Raw genomic sequence first — 21,422 nt, 5'->3', positions numbered from 1 at the left:
AATGAAATGGTTTCCATGGAGCTGATCAAATATAGGTCATAGTGTAAGGAACTCTTCCTCTCTTGAAGTACACAGGTGAATTTGCATATCATTTTAATTATTCGGTTTTATAAGTAAGACTGAAACCATGAACAAGTTGAGCTTCCAGTGAGGTAGATCTTCCCTTTTGCTCATAAAATATGTGTATACAGGTATAATAAAAAAGGGCTTCCTAGGTGGTGCAATGTTAAAGAATCCACCTGTTAATGCAGAAGGCACAGGAGATGTAGGTTTGATCCCTCAGTTGGGAAGATCCCCTGGAGAAGGAAATGGCCACCCACTCCAGTATTCTTGCCTGGGAAGTCCCATGGATAGAGGAGGCTGGTGGGCTATAGTCCATGGTCGCAGAGAGCTGGACACGACTGAGCACATGCTCACACACAGGTGTAATAAAAACTCAAATTACACAAAAACAGTAGAACATAGTAGAAGGAAAATTCAGATGGGAAATTTATATTTTTTAACCTGTTTTTTAGTACCTACTAGCTGAGTGACTTTTTACTCAGGTTTACCTTTTAGCGCATCAGTTTGAAATCTTTAAGACTCCTGTACATCTAGACTACTCTCCTTCATTTATTTACAGATTAATTAAATCATTCAGTAACTACATAAGCTTTGGATACACATAGACCTGAAGTCGAATTCTAATTCCACTCCATACTAACTTTCATTTAGGAAGAAAGTTAGTGAACCTTGCCGAGTATTAATGTCTTTATGGGTGAAGATGGGATGATTATACAACCTTCCAAGGTTGCTGTGATGCAGAAAGATATGTGCATTAACTACTTGATCCGAGGCCTGGTGCATGATGGGCGCTATATTGACTCTGGGCAGGTGACTTTCAGACCTCCAGCTTCAGGGAGCATGACCAACTAAGGACATCATTTCTGAGATCTGAAATCTACTAAAGCACTGGCAACCAAGGCTTGTATAGGGTGCTCCTAGCAGGTGACTGGGAAAAGTCATGAAGGTCCATTCCTGGAAGACAGGGGTCTCCTCAGCACGGTCACTTTGCTCAAGGACACGCTTGATGACCTTGTCCTGGCTGAGCCTTCCTTACTCTGCAGGGCAGTCTAGGACTCTCCCTTGCTTCCTTCTCTTTCACTTGTATTGTGGTCTGAAGGCTCTCCCAGCCTTTCCTGGCTCCCATCTCATGTTCTCCACAGATGTTTCTCCTAATAAAATCCTTGCAGCTTGGTGTCTGCTTCTTGGAGAACTCACTGAATACAGATGTGACTAGGTAAATCCAGATACAGATTTCTGGATTTAGTGCATGAAAGTTGAATGAGCATATTATTTCAAAGAAGTGGGAGCATGATGCTGATGTGTGGTGTCATAAGACCAAAAGATACAATATTGAAGACTTTTACCCCTTAGATTAAAAAGTGCTATAAGAATTAATGATTGACAAAATAAAATTAAAGGGCACCTTTTAAAATACTATCATTTACAAGTGTGATGCCAATGCATCTCTAGTCTCCTAATATAACTTTTCTCTAGCATAATTCTTCAGGCTAATGTTTGTGAAGGAAACTTGCAATGAGGGATTTACAACAGGGGTTTAATTTACTCTAACATATCCTATGCATTTTGATTAGTTCAGCTGCTCAGTCGTGTCTGACTCTTTGCGACCCCATGGACTGAAGCACGCCAGACTACCCTGTCCATCACCAACTCCCAGAGCTTGCTCAAATTCATGTCCATCAAGTTGGTGATGCCATCCAACCGTCTCATCCTCTGTCATCCCCTTTTCCTTCTGCCTTCAATGTTTCCCAGCATTAGGGTCTTTTCCAAGGAGTCTGTTCTTTGCATCAGGTGGCCAAGGAATTGGAGTTTTGGCTTCAGCATCAGTCCATCCAATGAATATTCAGGACAGATTTCCTTTAGGATGGACTGGTTTGATTACTTTGCAGTCCGAGGGACTCTCAAGAGTCTTCTCCAACACCACAGTTCAAAAGCATCAGTTCTTCAGTGCTCAGCTTTCTTTACGGTCCAACTCTCACATCCATACACGACTACTGGAAAAACCACAGCTTTGACTAGACAGACCTTTGTTGGCAAAGTAATGTCTCTGCTTTTTAATATGCTGTCTAGGTTGGTCATAGTTTTTCTTCCAAGGAGTAAGCATCTTTTAATTTCATGGCTGCAGTCACCATCTGCAGTGATTTTGGAGCCCAAGAAAATTGTCACTGTTTCCATTGTTTCCCCATCTATTTGCCATGACGTGATGGGACCAGATGCCATCATCTTAGTTTTCTGAATGTTGAATTTTAAGCCAACTTTTTCACTCTCCTCTTTCACTTTCATCAAGAGGCTCTTTAGTTCTTCATTTTCTGCCATAAGGGTGGTGTCATCTGTGTTTTGATAATCATTTTCATTTTGATTATTATAGTGATATCAGAGCTATGAGAAGGTTATTTGTGGAAAGAGAAAGAGGATTGGATTAAACTGATTTCTCCTATTTACTGTGACCTTGGGTCATCTGTAGGATCCTTATACTTTTTATTTGTCAAGTTAAGTTTGAACTAGAAGAGCAAAAAGACCTGTAGTCTCTGAATTTCTGAGTTTGAGAGTTCTACATCCTTTCAGATAGATTGATAGGGTGGTGATTATAATATCAAGATATCTCATTTTTATTAAAACTTCCATAACTGAACTAACCTATCCACATTGCTCAACTTTGGAGAGGAGTTTCTGGAAGGAAAGCTATCTTTCCTTTTCCTCCTCTTGTATCTTACCAAAGGAAAAGTTATGTATATATGTTTATGTATATTGCCATGGGTTTGTGTATATTTTGTGGAAATATTTTTAGTTGAAAAGAATCATTGCATATTGCTCTTAAACTTTGGTGATGCTTTAATTTTTTTATTAAACTATAGTTGATTTGCAATATTGTTTTAATTTCAGGCACACAGTGAAGTCAGCAAAATGATTCAGTTATATATATACACACACACATATATTTTCAGATTATTTTCTATTGTAGCTTATTACAAGATATTGACTATAGTTCCTTGTGCTATATGGTACATTCTTGTTATCTTTTTATATATAGTGGTGTGTGTATTTGTTAACCTCAAACTTCTAATTTATCCCTCCCCTCCTATTTCCCCTTTCATAACTGTAAGTTTCTATGTCTGTGAAACTGTTTCTGTTTTGTAAGTTCATTTGCATTGTTTTAAACATTTCATATGTAAGTGATATCATATAATATTTCTCTTGCTTTACTTAGTATAATAATCTCTAGGTCTATCTGTGATGTTTTATATTTTAATAATTATTTTAAGAAACCTTATAGAGCACTGTAGACTTCACCCATTAATTTTCACTCCTCCAGGCAATGTAAGAGGGAAGCTTATGCTATTATTACAAGTTTATAGGTTAAGACCTTAAGAAATCCAAATTTTAGTGGCTTTTTCAGCTTCAGAAATAGACCTGATACATGCTGATTTCCAATTTCCATTTGACTCTACAGATATTTCCCGCAACTGAGAAAAATTGTATTAACAAGTCCAAATATCTTGAATTTTTGCCTTTCATCACAATTCTGTATACCAGAAAAGGCTGTTAGCAGCTTGACTGTGTAATGCACATATTAACAAGGCAGATTAATGAGAATTATCATCCTTGATGTAAAAGAATTCAGTTCTTTCAATCAACAGTGATTATTTTTTTTAGCACCAAAGTTTATAAATAGATTTTAATTAAATTCATATTTACAGCAGAAACTTTCCAATTTTCTTAAGTTTTCTATCTTTCCTTGCAACTCCAAGGTAATACTGTACATCAAACCTGAGACTGCTCTTGGTACCTTGGTTACTGAAGAGAGTGAGGACTGTTGAGTCCGAGACTTGAGAATATTTCAGCCTTATCTTCCTTATTCCCCCTCTGACCACAACTTAAGGCCCTAGACTGACTGCCTGCTTCTGTCTTCCCTCATCATCTTTATAGACTATATTTGGTATCCAAAAAAGTATCCAATTTTTTTTACACTAAATATTAACCTTCTGTATCCCCCAAGTTCTCCTCCTACTTTTGCTGGCCATGCAGTTATACCAAGTATCTACAGGTTGACCTTAACCCCACAGCACTTACCTTTAGGAGACTCTTCCTCTCAACAAATCTTTGGTGTAAACCTGAGTTCTTCTTAAACATGTCATTAAAAGTTTTTTCTTCTACCAATGAATATATAAAACCAGAACTACCTCTCAAATACTATCAGCCTAATAGTGGCATGAAATTATGTCCCTTATTCTTTAAGCCTGTAATATCATTTCATAACTTTTGTACATATCTTCCCTAAAGTTCTTAGTTCTTATATTTACCTTGAACTTTCTAGCATCTTTGTTTTCATGCTCAACAAACCCCAAGACTTTTGTCCCATAAATATGGAGGCAGAAAAGTGATGTCTACACTTTCTCAAGAAGCCTCTTGGTGAAAGTGAAAGAGGAGAGTGAAAAGGCTGGCTTGAAGCTCAACATTCAGAAAACAAAGATCATGGCATCTGGTCGATCACTTCATGGGAAATAGGGAAACAGTGGAAACAGTGTTAGACTTTATTTTTTTGGGCTCCAAAATCACTGCAGATGCTGATTGCAGCCATGAAATTAAAAGACGCTTACTCCTTGAAAGGAAAGTTATGACCAACCTAGACAGCATATTAAAAAGCAGAGACATTACTTTGCCAACAAAGGTCCGTCTAGTCAAGGCTATGGTTTTTCCAGTGGTCATGTATGGATGTGAGAGTTGGACTGTGAAGAAAGCTGATCGCCGAAGAATTGATGCTTTTGAACTGTGGTGCTGGAGAAGACTCTTGAGAGTCCCTTGGACTGCAAGGAGATACAACAGTCCATTCTAAAGGAGATCAGTCCTGTGTGTTCATTGGAAGGACTGATGCTAAAGCTGAAACTCCAATACTTTGGCCACTTCATGCGACGAGTTGACTCACTGGAAAAGACTCTGATGCTGGGAGGGATTGGGGGCAGGAGAAGACGGGGATGACAGAGAATGAGATGGCTGGATGGCATCACCGACTCGATGGACATGAGTCTGAGCGAACTCTGGGAGTTGGTGATGGACAGGGAGGCCTGGCGTGCTGTGATTCATGGGGTCGCAAAGAGTCGGACACGATTGAGCAACTGAACTGAACTGAACACTTTCTCAATTTTATGTTTCCTTCTGTAAATTTTCTTAAACCTGTGTCAACTGCTCTTACTTGAATCTGTGTGAGATGAGGTCTGATTTTGTGCAAAATTGCACTAGTTATTCTAAGTTTAATGTTTAAACAGTTGCTGATGTTACACATGACTTTGGGGGCTCTGCTGTCAGAAGGGGGAAAGCTTCTTAAGTGAAGAAGTAAAGATGTCTGGACATTTATTCATGTTACAGACTTGACATCTTTCTCTGAATATGTACAGATTAGCTTTGGGATATTCTCTGGGAAGGGAATCTTCCATGGCCAGATCATTTTAGGAAGTGCATGTTTGAACTCTTCATGTCTTTATTCTTCAGGTGGACCTTCTCCCAAATCTTGATCAGAAAAAATTGCCTATAGCTTGTTTTTGTAATTTGGAGAGAGAAGTTCCCATGGGCTCTTTTTGTAAAGATGTCTTTATATCTTTTCTAAGATGTTTTCTAAGTCTCTTTTCTAAGGTGTTTTAGCATCTTAGAAAATTTGTTGGCCAGAAATTCTAACATCTAATCTAAACATCTCTTGTTTTGGAACCTATTGCTGACTCCAGTTTGCCACTGATTAAATGCATCTTTATGTAACTGTGTGATACATTGACATATATTAAGTGAAGTGAAGTGAAAGTCGCTCAGTCGTGTCCAACTCTTTGTGACCCCATGGACTATATGGTCCACGGAATTCTCCAGGCCAGAATACTGGAGTGGGTAGTCTTTCCCTTCTCCAGGGGAATCTTCCCAACCTAGGGATTGAACCCAGGTCTCCAGCATTGCAGGCAGATTCTTTACCAGCTGAGCCACAAGGGAAGTCCAAGAATACTGGAGTGGGTAGCCTATCCTTTCTTCAGCGGACCTTCCTGGGCTAGGAATTGAACTGGGGTCTCCTGCATTGCAGGTGGATTCTTTACCAAATGAGCTATGAGGGAAGCCCTGTGAGAGTAATAGTAGTATTTCTTTTAAATACATTGGTGTGAACCAAATAAGTAAAATATTTTTGTTGTATATAGAGTTGCCTGGGTAATAGGAAAGACTAGTATCATTTTGTAAATACCCTATCAGCATGGCAGTTCTTAATCTTGGCTGTATTAATATAATAGAATCACTTAGAGTGCTTTAAAAGAGTTGTGATGCCTTGGTGTCACCCCAAACTAATTAAATCAATCTCTGAGAAGTTGGGGGAGATAAAGGGACCCAGGCATCAGCATTAAAACTCCTCAGGAATTCTAATGTGTAGCCAGAGCTGAGAACCACTAGTTAGAAAAGTATGAACTTAGCTCTAATGATTTTCTTTATGAGTGTAAGTTGGTGCCAAATTTTTCTGCTAGCAGGGCATCTCCTGAGGAATAGCTATGGGCTCCTGGTACTTCAGTTCCACAAAACACGCTTGGGGTATGAAACAACCTCTGTGTGTGCTGCCAAAGAACTGACCTGACCAGTTAGTTAAGGCAATTCATGGGCAAACAGAAATCTGTGATTACCCCAAGGGAACTGTTTTCTAGCTTCAGGTTCCCAGGAATGGAGTGAAATCAGTTTGGATTCCCACAAGTTTCAGTGTCAGAACAGAGTCAAGAGAAAAGAATCCATAGGTCAGTTCCTCCCCTTCTTATGCAATCTTGCAGATACCTCTTTCTATAACCCCAGGGTCCAGGACATCTTGTATTTCTCAAGGATCCCCCCTGGCAGTTAAGTCTGACCAACATTAGTTGGTCAGTTGGTCAGGTGTGGCCAATATAAATTATTAACAATATAATGAGTTTACATGCAAAAAAAAAAAAGGAAAAAGCCAAACCAAACCAAACCAAAACCTTTGCAATTCATTATTACCTGAGTAGTATACATTTGGATGAATAAGCAGGAGGCTAGTTCACATCAGAATCACTGCTGCTGCTGCTAAGTCGCTTCAGTCGTGTCCGACCCTGTGCGACCCCATAGACAGCAGCCCACCAGGCTCCTCTGTCCCTGGGATTCTCCAGGCAAGAACACTGGAGTGGGTTGCCATTTCCTTCTCCAAAGCATGAGAGTGAAAAGTGAAAGTGAAGTCGCTCAGTCGTGTTCGACTCTTCGCAACCCCATGGACTGTAGCCTACCAGGCTCCTCTGTTCATGGGATTTTCCAGGCAAGAGTACTGGAGTGGGTTGCCATTTCCTTCTCCACATCAGAATCACTCCTTGTAAAATTACTGCCTTTCCCTTTTCCTATGTTGTTGATTCCTTTCTCAGGGCCAGAGCTTGATTTTGAACTGTGGGTCCTGCTTATTTCAGTCTGGTCACTGGGGCCTGTTAGTGTCCTGTATTCCCCATGCTCCCAAAGGCAAGCATCTAGGTCACAAGGCAGAGGGGGCTGACTGGTCTGCTAAGATTTTGATCTCAGTCCCCAGGAAGGTTGGCTGTCCTTGTGGTGGCAGATGCCAGAGCCTCCTCTGGTACTTCAGATAAAAGTGAAAGTGAAAGTTGCTCAGTCATGTCCGCCTCTTTGCATCCCCATGGACTATACAGCCCATAGAATTTCCCAGGCCAGAATACTGGAGTGGGTAGCCTTTCCTTTCTCCAGGGGATCTTCCCAACCTAGGGATCATACCGAGATCTCCTGCATTGCAGGAGGATTCTTTGCCAGCTGAGCCACAAGGGTACCTCAGTGTATGCTGCAAATATGTGTCCCATGACATGAAACAGTTTGGAAGAAATATATTTTCATGTCCAAAACTGTATATTTTTCCATGTAGTAAATTCTATTTATTAGAAAACAAACCTCTATATTTTATTTTATCATTTAAACCTTGACATGTATGGGCCCATAATGAGATCTGATTTCCATGAAGGAATTCCTTTCCAGCAGGTCTCAGGAAATTTATGTTTCTCAAAATCGTGAATCTGTTACTGACCCTTTCCAGTTGGACCCCCAACAAGAGTCCTGCCGCCCAGTGTCACTCATGCCAACAGAAGGAGACAGAGTTCGATTCTTTCACCAAAGAATGGAGAGGTGGGAGCCCCTGCTCTAGATAGGCGCTCTCCCTGGGCTCTGTTTTAGGCTTCTGGCCAGCGGGAAAGTGGATGGGGTGCTCACTGGCTTCAGTGGGTGCAGTTGTGCCAGTCTCAGCTGGCACTGCATCACAGTGCTTATGGCCCACTGCCGTCATCTGGAACTAAGGTGTTGTGAGCAGTGCCTCCGCACATGGGCCAATGAGCTGAGGTGATGGGAGTAGCCGTTTGGCACTAAGAACTCTGTCGTGAAGGACCAGGTGTGAGACCTCTTCACGTGGCCCCCCAGGAGGAAGTGTGGCTAGACTAAGCACAGAGGGAAAAAAAAGCTTAGACTTCATTTTATTACCCAGATTTCATTTTTATTTCCTGGGAATCGTTAATGGACTTTGCCAGGACAAATCCTCAGAAAAAATCAGTTTGGAATACAGGAAAAGGAGAAAAAGCATGATAACTTTTCCATGAGAATGACAGCTTAATAATCAAGAAGCTTTTTGGTTTGAAGGAATCCACTGCAAGAGCAGGAAATACTGATATGGGAAATGAAGGCTCCAGAAACTAATCTGGAACAAGGAGGAGAGAAGTGGTCACCATTTCATCAGTCTTACTTGTAGTTGTTGCCCAGTTATAAGTGTGTGTTTCTTGCTCTATTGCTGATATAACATTTTTTTTTGCAAATAAAACAAATATTAATAAGTTTGTGCACAGAGTATATTTTATACACTTTCTATGTGTGCTTGCTGGGATAACAAGTTTTGGAAGAAAAGAACTTTTTAAATTGGAAAATTTGAAGTATGAGTCTACGTAGTGCTAATTTCGCTGCATGATTCAAATGTTACCTTATTTGAATACTACCCAATAACGTGCCTGGAGTTTTCCAGTGTTTGAATATTCGATGAAGACTATGGTTTTTTGAAAGTACTTTGACAGAAAAAATACAAAGAAGAAGTGCATTAAACACTCAAGACAATTTAAAGACCAATCTAAAATTATATTAGCAATAGTAATATTAATTTCAAGAGCAAAACCAAACTCAGAGCAAGCAGACATTTCAGACAAAATATTTTCAATTGTTCATATGAAGCAATTTGCGCCCAAACAGCTAGCTTGCATATGTTTTTGAATGCATTCTGAATAAAGCAAAATGAAAGGAACTTTTCAACATCTGGAGTATTTGTCATAGAACAAAGGTTAAGACTATTTGATAGAGTCATTAATGCTTTATGTGCTTAAAATTTCATTTTAAGTATAACAGCTTTTAAATATTACATCTTTATGGTGTTATCTTTTAATTTTTAGAATGATATTTAATTTGCTTTTTTGTACTGATTCCTTCTAATGTTTTCAATTATCAAATGTTTCTATCATGTAGAGATCATTTTTATGTTAGTGAATTATACATATATATTGCTTCCTAATATTAACAAATCATGAGTTTATTATTTATTCTTTGTTGTTTTACCAAAAAACCTGTGAAAGTGTAATAGAAAAATCTCTATCAGAAAAATTATTTGCTATGTATTATTATGGTCATTCATTTTTATTTAAAAATATAAAATGTTACGAGTAATGCAGAATGCTTTGATTTTGGGAATTCCAGAGAGTTTCTTGTGTCCTAATTATGAAGATTAATATTAGGAATCCACAAGGCTAAAATATAAACCAGAGATATGCTGGGGGCCAGTATCAGGGAAAGAGAAGATCAACATGAAGCCTGGAGGCAGGAGAGGAGTTGGAGGGTTAAGCCAAGTTCAATTACAGGGTGTCAGGACAAAAAACACTAGGAGCAGAATGGCGTGGATACCAGAATTGGAATCCTGAAGACAGATCAAAGTCAGGAAACATCAGAGGCAAATGAGGGGGCAGAAGAAGGGGAGTTAAAAAAGAAACTAATTCCAGAGGTCAACATCTTCTGGAATCAAGATTACTTTAAAATGGTTGAGCAGGGATCTCTGTGGTCCTTTAAGCAAGAGGTTTTAAAGGAACAGCTTATTGTCAAGTGTTGCCTCCTTCAGAGTTTCAGGATTTAAGAATGTATGTTTGATAAATTCTCCTTTTGGTAATAGACCAGTGGGAAATCGTGATAGGGAAAAAATTTATTTCTGACTTTTCCTAATTTATAAGCTGAAGACTTGGGGGTGGGGCACAGGAAGATAGAGAAGAGAAAGGGCTATGGGGACAGAGGAGATATGTGGAAGTGGAGTCATTTGTTAATCTAGGGAGGGGAGAGAGTTGAGGCTTTTATTATCCTTTTCTTACCATAGGAGAGGGAAGGGAAGTATTCTTCATCCAAGTTAAATGAGGGACCTTCAAAATAATTATTTGTAGAAATTGATGGTCCCTACAAGAAACAAAGATTGACATCCTGGTCCTTATTTAGACCTCTGCTAATCTGATCTCTGTGACTACGTGGGCAGGAGAAGAGAGCTAGAGAGAAATGTCAGGCAGAGAGAAGAGAAGCCCACAAACTGCAGCTTGGTGTGTACTGATGTGGTTTGTTCCTATGGGTTCCTGCAGTCTGTGCAAAGTGGCCAGACCTGATCCAGTTGGCTGAAAACCCACCTAAGAGGACTGGATAAATGATCCTGCTGCAATAAGCAAGGAGGAAGGTCTATTACCAAAAGGAGTTAGAAGGGACTGAGTCAGGGCAAGTCTTCCACTTCAGGTATTGTTGAAGTAGGGATGGGCTGCACCCCGGCTATCCAGGGAGCTCGAGGTTTGTGCACAGGCCAATCAAAAGGCTTCATGTAGCAGAATCAGTAGCAATGAGTCCAGTTGCCCATCTAGGTTCTTTCCTCTTTAAAAAATATTTCTGCTAGGTAGTCATATCTGTGGATATTTCATTGTCACTTCAGCTGTATCAGTTGCTCTGATCTTTTGTCGTTCTTTTACCACATCACATTCCCTTTTGTTTCTGGGCTCTTACATATGCTGTTCCATTTGCCCAAAACACTTTTCCTGATGCTCAATGACTTGTTAACTCCTGTTAATTCTTTCAAAGGTTCAGCTTAATATTGCTCCTTTAGGGAAGGCTTCCTTGAATCCCCAGTGGTTTTGTCCTCTCTAATGTGCTTTCTTATTCTGAAATTCTCTCTTCTAAAAAATATTTCAGGAATCAAATCTATCTTATTCAAAATTGTACTCTAGGACCAACCACTGAGCTTAGTGGCATATGGATAGATAATGTATGTTCCTTGTCTGAACAAATGAAGGGAAGTAACTATAGCCACCAATGAAAGAACAAGGAAAGTATATTTGTATTGTGCATAGCATCAGTTGTGGACTATAGGACTACAGCTTTATACTTTGGAAGCATTACTATGGTCAAATAAAAAGTTAGTCTTGTTTCTAGCCATTTACCCACAGGCAGTCACGATTCATATATTAACACTGACAATATTGATTTTGACTGTCTTATTATTTTTGGCATGGCTCAGGGTTAGGTAAGCAGTTGTGGTTGTACCCAGGTAGGCCTTTCACAGAGATGGAGCTAGGTGTGATTTGCATGAGGTGGTCTGAAGAATATTTTTTTTAATATTTATGCCTCTGCCCTGGGTCTTAGCTGTGGTATGTGGGATCTTTAGTTGTAACATGCGAGATTCAGTTCCCTGACCAGGGATTGAACGTGGGCTCCCTGCTTTGAGATCATGGAGTCTTAGCCTCTGGATCACCAGAGAAACCCCTGAAGAATCTTGATATATCACTTACCTTAAAGATTGCTACCCTACTCGCCTATACTGTGCCAGAATTCCCATAGTGATATTAAATACTCCTTTGAAAGTGGAGGCACACTAAGGAGAGATGCATTCTGGGAGTCTGAAGATGAATATGGATGATGCAACAGCACTCCTTTGGTCATCTTGGGTTCACATGGCTGTTATCTTCTATTGAAGGTCAATATCTCCTCCTCCAGTCAGGTATGTCTTGCTTGGTGACTACAAAAGGGGACCTGAGAAGTACCTGGGGAGTCCTTAACCTCATTGCTGGGAAAGGAGGAGCATCACACAGCTCATTTCCAAGTTTCCTATTAGCTTTGGCAAACCATGGTTTCATCTAAAATAAGGCTTTTTTTTTTTTTTTTGATAATGAAACAGCACTGGACTAGGAGTTAAAGGATCAAGTGTTTTGTATTAACAGTCTCAGATGTCAGTTAGGTTCTCCGAGTTTCAGTTTCTTCCTCTGGAAATTAAGTGTTATAATTTATGATCTGTTGGCCTTTCCCAACCTTAACATTTAATAAATATTGATAATTATTCCCAATAATGGAGAGTGTGGAAGAATAAACTTTGAAAATTCTCTTTTGTCATAATGTAATAATTCTGTTTATTCACTAAAATGATGGGAAATAGGTAATAAATATATTAAAAAGAGAGAGAAGTTTATCTAGAACTCACCCAAATTTATTAAAGAAAAATATCCTGAACGTGAATTTTTATTGAAATGTTCATCTTTCCTCCTAGGAAATTGAAGGAAGCACCAAGCACTTGAGAAAGATGATCCAAATAGCAAAGTCTCTGGCAGGTTAAGGAAAAGGGGTGCAAGAACAAGATTACCTTTATGAAACACATTTAAGGGAGAAATTCTAGATGACCTTGGCTTTGGCAAAAATCTTCCCAGGCATTAAAGGTCATACGAATTTCTCCAATGTATCTGTGAATGGATTGATGTGTCACTCTATTTCTATTACTCCCTGAGTGAACCTCACAAACTCCAGGTTCTTTGCTTCCATATTATGAGTTGAAAGGGATAAGAGGGATTAAGAAAAAGTAAGATTCCCATTTACTCTTTTGTAAGAATTTCAAACCAAGTTTGCTTCCACCATGTACAAAGAGGTATTAGGTGAGGGGCTTATTCTTTGTGTGAGAAGCTGCTGCATGCTGCAGAAATCTGTGACTGGGCTCTCAAGATGGCCTATTTAAGGCCAGAGGTCCCCTTTCTCCTGAAATTCAAAGGTCTGGCTGTAGGAGAGAAGCATGCAGGGAAGACTCCTCCACAAAAGGTCGGAGTTGGCCCCTCCTCTGAGACAGATACCATCATGGGGCAATAGGGGGTCTCAAGATCAGTGGGCTGAATTTCCTGCCTCTCTTTAGGGGCCTTCAAACTTACAAAAATTAATCCTTTTGATTGACTCTGTCGCCTAATCTTGAAGATAAGCTCAGAACATTTACCAGTTTTCAGCACTGCTTACCAGGCCAAGTCTCAGCACCAAATTATGAATTTTGTCATCAGTGACCTTTCCAATCTTCCCTTTTTACCTGCCCACTTGGTAGCTCAAGTCCTCCTCCTTCCTCATCTGTCAAAGTGTTTGGGATTGTTAAGGATTTAAAGAGATCAAATCATTCAGTCTTTTCATTTTCAGAAGAGAAAACCAAGATCTGAAGAGGTTAGATGACTTCCCTAAAAATATACTTTAAATCCTTTTGATGATTTCACTATAAGGCATCTGAGTTAGTTATCGATGTTGGGGAATCATCGTTAAATAGTTTCACAGGTAGGTCACAAAATCTTAATTTGGTACCGCCTATCATTTCCAGATATTCAAGTGTCAATGAGGTTGTGTTTCATGATAATTTAAATATCTTTAAATATATAAATCATCTCCTATCTTTCATTTTTAAAACTTATTAACAAAAAGATTTTGGGATGTGAGTTATTTGCTACAATTTTGACAATTTTAAATTATGAAAATAAAAATGGCTTCTGCTTAAGGAGTATAGATCTAATAAGAAGTAAATACAAAATAAGTTTGTGAGCTAACACTGAGACCTTGATATACTTGCTGTAGAATATGACCACAAGCATCAGGTGGACTTTTGAAAAATCACGTTTACTTGCTTCTTGGGCTAAGGGTGTAGAAGTCTTCTCCAGGTCAGTATGCAAGGATGAATAGACTGGAAGGCAGAGGCATTTGGCCTTGAATCCTAAAGTGCTATCTGTCTTACTCAAGACAGCTATTACCATCTTCAACATATTTTTGTAACCTTGTTTGATGCAAAACGGTTCCCATGAGGCTTCTACCTGCCAAATGAACTTTAGCTTTTCTGTAGAACCACTGACATGGGAAATCTTACAAACAGACCACCTCAGTGGAATCTTTTATCATTAACACACTGACATCGTTTTGTGCTTGTTCCCACTGTAAAGGTTTCACTGTCTGCTGAATTGGTCTCCTCAAATTTATTTTGTCAACTTTGCCAGGGAGAGTTATGATAGGTTTTCAGTGTGGGAAAGAAATTGTTAGTCTTTTAGGTAAATGATGAATCATCATATATATTAAAATTTCCCAGTAAAATAATTTAGTGCTAAAATAAATGGTCTAATTTTTGTGATGTTTTTACATTTCCTCCTAGATGTCAAAAGTTACCAATTTTATTAAAACAACATTAAAACATTTTCTATAAGTAGTTTAAAACATATTCTTAGCATAATGAGAAATAGTAACACTGAAGAAAATATTAAACATTAGCAGAGCATGTGATTTTTAAAAATAATTTAATAAATATTTTATACTTATTTTTAATATTCCTTTTTCAAAGATCAGCATATAAATTGCTGGCTAATGTTACAATCCTTGGTAAGAGAACCAGACCACTCAGTCCTCTTGCTTTTGCTGTATTTTCTCTGAGTGTACGTTTCTCTTCCCAAGTACAGTGATTTAGAAAACATAACTTCACAGAATAACCCCTTCTACTTGCTATGCCCCTATCTGCCATTTATATAATTTAAATAATTAGGAACTCATTTTCAGAAGTCTTCTTTAATATTTCTTTTTTATGGAAAAGATAATATGTGAAAAGACAAATGCATACCATGAGAATAAAAATTTTAAAACCTGTCAAATAAGGTCATGGACTTTCTACTTTAGATCCAGATCTGTGAAGAAGGACTCTCACTTCTTCCCATTCTTGCCAGTAGTGATATGTTCTTGTGTTACTGGTATTTGTATTCCTTTCCTTAAAGTCATCTTTTCATTAGGTATCTTATAAAATGTATGGAACCATGCTAGGTCTACTGCTGCAGATTAGCTGCAACACAAAACCTTGCCGTGCACTACTGAAAGCATGAAGATGGCATCCTGTGTGCGTCCATTACTGAGGATAACAGAAAGTTAGTCTTCTCTTCCACAGTGAATTGAAATGCCAGTCCATGGAGGGGAGGTTTCCAAACTTGGAAGACCAAATTCTACCATCTAAGACTGGAAAAACTGAACATGTTTTCATTTCTAATTGACTTCGATGCTGCTGAGTCTCCATTGAAATGCTAATGGTGAGGTTTTCAAAATTCTTGGTTCATTTGGGAGAACAAGATGCCAGTGTGGATGAAATCAATAACTTAGGCTTGTTCCTTTTTATGCAGAAACATATGCAGTGGTACATTTAGATAAGTTCTTATGCCACAGCCCACACCCAGAACTTTAAATATGAAGACTGGGATAGGCTCAGGAACAAGGCTTCAAAATCCTGCTGTATTGCTGGCTGTGTCACGCTCATCAACCTCTCTTGTGTAATGGTGTGTGCTGGTGTGTGTGTATTTCTGTTTCTTTCTCTGAAATTAGCCTCTGTAGCATTATTTTTTGTGTAGTGCTTGAAGACATCACAAAGCAAGAAAGCTAAAAACTTTAAATAATTAGAATTTGTCTTTGTATTGTATGCACATTCTAGCAATTCAGAACCACTCTATGCAAGATGCCAAGCTAAGCCATAGGTGGAGTTCAAAATAGAATAAGATACCCCAGTCCATGGGGTCGCTCAGTCGGACATGATTGAGTGACTTCACTTTCACTTTTCACTTTTATGCACTGGAGAAGGAAATGGCAACCCACTCCAGTGTTCTTGCCTGGAGAATCCCAGGGACAGAGGAGCCTAGTGGGCTGCCATCTGTGGGGCTGCACAGATTTGGACACAACTGAAGTGACTTAGCAGTAGCAGCGACCCCAGCCTTTGTGGGATATCATAAGCTGGGATGGTGAAATAGGTAAATCTAAAAGCATATCTTGTGCAGGGTAGATCAGGCTGAACAGTCCAGTAGAAGTAAGGTTCAGTGTTGAGAGCATGGGCTCTGGTTTCAGACTGTCATGCAAATTCAGTTCCTACAGCTTAATATGTATGTGATCTTGGGAAAGTTATTTAATCTCTGGAAGCCTCAGTTTCCTCATCTGAGAAGTTGTAGTTAAAATGGAACCTACCTCATGGAATTGTTGAGCAGATTAAACATGATAATTTATGTTAAAATTCCTTTTTGTTTACTATTTTATTTTATTTTTATTGAAATATGCTTGACATAGAGTATTACGTTAGTTTCAAGTGTACTATACCCAAATTGACATATACACATATTACGAAATGGTCACTGCAGTAAGTTTAGTAACCCTATCTCGCCATACAAAGTTATTACCATATATCTAGAATCCCAGGGACGGGGGACCCTGGTGGGCTTCCGTCTATGGGGTCACACAGAGTCGGACACGACTGAAGTGACTTAGCAGCAGCAGCAGCATATTCTTTATGCTGTGTTCCATCCCCATGGCTTATTCATTTTATACCTGTACATTCCTCATCCCCTTCACCTGTTCACCCAAACTCCTACCCTCATCCCGCCTGGAAGCCACCTTTTTGTCCCACCCATGAGTCTGCATGCATTTCATTTTGTTTGGTTCATTTTGGTTTTTAGGTCCCATATATAAGTGAGGTCATTTGGTATTTGTCTTTCTCTGTCTGAATTATTTTACTTAATATGACACCCTCTAGATCCATCCATGTTGGTGCAAATGACAAGATTTAATTTTTTATGGCTGGGTAATAGTCCATTGTATTTTATGCCACTTCTTTATCTGTTTATCTTAGGTTGCTTCCATATCTTGGCTATTGTAAATAATTACAATAATTTATGTTAAAATTTCTTTTTTCAAACGTAGTGCCAGCCATATAACACACCTCATAGCTTGATAAATACTAGCTATTATTATAAACAAAGTCCATGGGGTGATAAGATAAATGTACCATTAAATAAACAGAATGAAATAACGTAAGAGCAAAATAAATCTGCCTCCATAAAGGACTATAGTTTAAGGCTACCTGCTGCTGCTGCTGCTAAGTCGCTTCAGTCGTGTGCAACTCTACGCAACCCCATAGATGGCAGCCCACCAGGCCTCTCTGTCCCTGGGATTCTCCAGGCAAGAATACTGGAGTGGGTTCCCATTTCCTTCTCCAATGCATGAATGCATGCTAAGTTGCTTCAGTCATGGATGACTGTGCGACCCTATGGACAGCAGCCCACCAGGCTCCTCTGACTATGGGATTCTCTAGGCAAGAATACAGGAGTGGGTTGCCATTTCCTTCTCTGTTAAGGCTACCTAGAGGTGGCTTTAACTTATACATACAGGTTAGTTATGCAGTTTTCACACATTGCTAAGTATGTTATTCAGTGACAAAATATGTACTTACAATGGCATTAAAGGAACTTAATGTATCACTGTAATACATCACAGAATACCTTTGCAAGGAAACACAGTTGCTGTAGGTAATTTTAGATGGTTATGATTTTATGAATATTTTAAGAAGTAAAAAAAAAAGCAGTATAGTGTGGTGCCATTATTTTTAAGCACAGAGCTCAGAAATCTAAAATTGTGTCATGGAAGAACTCTAAAAAGCTCTTTTAATAAAAGAATATGCTTCTCATTGAATGAAAACATTTACCTTTGCCTATGCTGATTACTGAATGAAAGAAATTTTGTAGCATTTTTAAAAAATACATATTAAGCATTGGCTTCCATATTGTTCAGAAACAAATTTGCAGATGTTGGCTTTTTTGTACATAAATATTATAGTCAGGTCAAAAGCACAGAAGAATAGGCAATTTTGAGATGATATTAATAAATATCAGGGAGAAGTCAAAAAGGAGCTCTGAGAGTTCTGTGGACTCTATCACAACAAAAATTACTAGTCATAGAAGACATGATGAGAAATAGGTTTGTTTTCAGTTGTGGTTAAAACAGAGGAACTCACCTTCCTCAGAAATTAATGGAGGCTTTCAATCTTGCTGGCATTGCTACTTTATCATTCATATGACTAAACAGACAATCAATTTAGTGGCAATGTATGGGAATGAAGGGAAGGAACAAATAAGCTATGAATGATGAGAACAGAAACATCAAAACCCCCTCCCTTATTCTTTTTTAATGGCTGATACCAACAGGGACAAGACGAGTAAAAAGAGGTTAATGAATTGCAAAGATCCTTTAGGAAGTGATTGACTAGTATTGAAGCACAGTCAAATCAGTCATAAATATTTACTTTTATTAGCAACAGTGGGTTGCCTGTTATTTTCAATTGATTTTTAAGGCTGGCAAAATCTACCACTGTGAGTATTATCAAATGTTCCCAATTTTGTCAATATTTCTCTGCTCTAAACATTTCCAGGACTCACACAGCCTCCTAAACCCTATTTCAAATGTACTTTTTTCAGCACAATTTCCAAATGATTACAAATGACAAATTAAAGTGAGGTTCCCTATATCATTAAGAATAATTATAATCTTTTCATTTTGACATTTGTTCAAATGGATAGAATGGCAGCAATTGTGGGATTAATGTTCTCTGATAATCTATATTCCACTGCCATTGACTTGCTAACCTGAAGTGGTGTTATTTGTTTTACTAAGTGAGAATGAACCATAATAGAGACCTCTTTTTTTTTTTTTAATCCAGTCTGTGTAGCAGTGACTAGAAGAACCACAAGAGTTAACAGGACAACATCGTTCTAGTTTCTGAACAGTGTGTAATATTGCTGTTTACATCATTGGCTAAAATGCTGCTTTATTTTGTAAAATCCAATCCAACATAAGGACATTTTCCTGAAACTTGCTGTCTAGACCATCAAAATGATGGAAATTGCTTTTAACACAGCGTTTGTAACATTAAGATCCAATAATTCAATTCAAAGGAACATAACAAAAGGAATTTCCTACAGATAACAACAAAGAGTTAATATTTCCCAGGGCAGACAAGTTTCCAATTCAATTAGTTTTAATGAACCTTCTGCTCACTGGTTACTGAACTAGAAAGAACAGCAATAAATGCCCAGAGGAAAGAGAGAGAGGATATTAAAGGAGGGTTAGTGTATAGTATATAAATTTCCAAGTTGACTAAAAGAGTAGCCTTGATGTAGTTTTGGGAGCTAAAGACACAGAAGACAGATACAGATCTGTCTTCTGAATTTAGTTTATAGGAACAGCAAATCTCAGCCAGTAGTTCTGTGTGATGAAACTAAGACATTTAGTTTTGTCCCTGCTGTTTGATAGAGAAATACATAATAGAATAGAAAATACAGTCATGTAGATTCTTAAAAGATCTGTGCATGTTCTATAAGGAAAACACAAAACAAATTTTCTACTAATAATCAGCAAACCAGATTTGATGGTCTATACATATGTATAGATGTTTATATGTATATATGTATGATAAATGTGCATTTATCTTTCAATAATTTTTTCAAAAAATTATGATAGATTTCTTTTTTCAGTTCACATGTAACAAATTTTCACTCACACAGAGAGCAGCATAGACATAAAATTAGGAAAGTAAAAGGCTGCTGTATACAAGCAATTTTTAATTTGAGATCCAGAGAATGAGTTTTAACCTAAGAATTTAATGGATTTCATATTTTTATTTGATTCCAATGGTCACCTTAAACCTGTCGTATAGCATAGCAAACTTGTATTTCCAGGATCAAGCCTCAAGTCATACTGTGGTTAAATATGACTACTCTCACGGATATAAGCATACAAATCCACTCCCGTTAAATATTTGCAATGAATAATAGAGTCCAGCAAGAGCCTCCATGTCTATTATTGTTTCAAGTAAGCATTGTCAGGAATTTTTCAATTTCTTGAATTTCTAAAAAATTCAGTCCTAGTTACACTTTCATTATGCTGAACTATCCTGTCTATTCTTAGTTACAACCTAGTTTCCACCAATGTTTTGGATACTGAATATGAAAAGTTCTGAATTCATGGTATTAGAAGGAATTGATATTTTCTATACTGCATAAGGATTCTCCTAACCCCAGAGATACCTATTTTTTTTTCCTACAAAAGTGTGAAAAGAATATAGATACATTTAAAAATAACCTGCAGCTTGCATCATTTTGTTTAATAAAGATCATACTTGAGAATATGGCTGCAAGTTTGATCAGCAGCTACAGCATTTCAATGATGCATATTTTTCTTGCAGATGCTTTTCTTTGAGTTTAAAGTTAAGCTTGTGCTTGTGGATGGCTGCTTTGTCAGTGAACATTTGGATTTTGAAAAGGCAGCACCTGGGTTGATTTTAAGAGAAAAATGCTTTCAGCTTCTTAATCACACATTTGACCACAGCCATAACAAAATGAGGAAGAAATCAAACCAAATCAAATGCACAGTTTAAGTTTAATGGTTCAATGTCTCTTAAATAATCTCTAAAGAAGACCACCAAATGATTGATAACAACAGGGGCCAACTTCAATGTAAAATGCTACGGAATCTCTGTGTTCAACTATCCACTTGAAGCAAAGGCTACTGTAATACCTTAAACGTAATTAAAATTTTGATGTTATCAATGGCCTTCTTTTCTTTTCAGTATTTTTATTATGAAGAGAAAATATCCAGTCATTGTATAGTTCCTAAGATGTGATTGCTTTAAGTCAGATGGAATGAAAAAAAAATAGGAAATAAAAAGAAATATAGAGCAGTAATTTCTAGCACAAATCCTTTGTCTTGCAATTATCTCTGTTCTGACCACATAGAAAGTTACTACAAATAATCTGCAATACACAAGAGATCTCGCTCTAGTTTACAAATAGAATATGATAGGGCTAAATATATTTATATTAGTCAAAAGGATATTTCCAGGGATGGAGTTTAAAAATTCTTCTTCAATTTAGTCACATGTTTTACTTTGTCTTAAATTAATCTGAGGTGCTTGTGTATAAGTGATTGGGTCGATTTTCAGGGTTTCCAAAGGAAAAGGGTTGGGGAATGTAAAATTCACATTTTACTCTTGGTAGTGATATAGGAAATGAAACTTTAGGAAAAGGGTACATTTTAAAAAAATCAAGTTGCAACTTAGAATGTGACATGTGATTATGAACACATCTGTGGAAAAATGACCTTTCTTACCGGTAGGTGTGCCTCAAGGTGATAGAATTAAGGCTCATATTTTTGGATGGTAGAATGAGAGCAGA

General features: G+C 37.9%; 1 protein-coding gene across 1 annotated transcript in view; it reads left to right on the top strand.

Annotated features, from left to right (window-relative positions):
* The first annotated feature begins 753 nt into the window (after window positions 1–753).
* Window positions 754–21,422, top strand: part of LOC148778571 (vasculin-like protein 1) — a 69,250-nt gene continuing 48,581 nt past the window's right edge. Inside the window, exons 1-2 of the mRNA XM_088841471.1 lie at window positions 754–873; window positions 8,254–8,378. Of these exons, the coding sequence (XP_088697597.1) occupies window positions 754–873; window positions 8,254–8,378 (245 nt within the window). The remainder of the gene's footprint in view (window positions 874–8,253; window positions 8,379–21,422) is intronic.

Source organism: Moschus berezovskii, chromosome 2 (assembly GCF_049115385.1).
Source record: "Moschus berezovskii isolate FMDL1 chromosome 2, NW_MosBer_1.0, whole genome shotgun sequence".
NCBI lineage: Eukaryota > Metazoa > Chordata > Mammalia > Artiodactyla > Moschidae > Moschus > Moschus berezovskii.
This window is presented reverse-complemented; position numbering and strand designations above follow the sequence as displayed.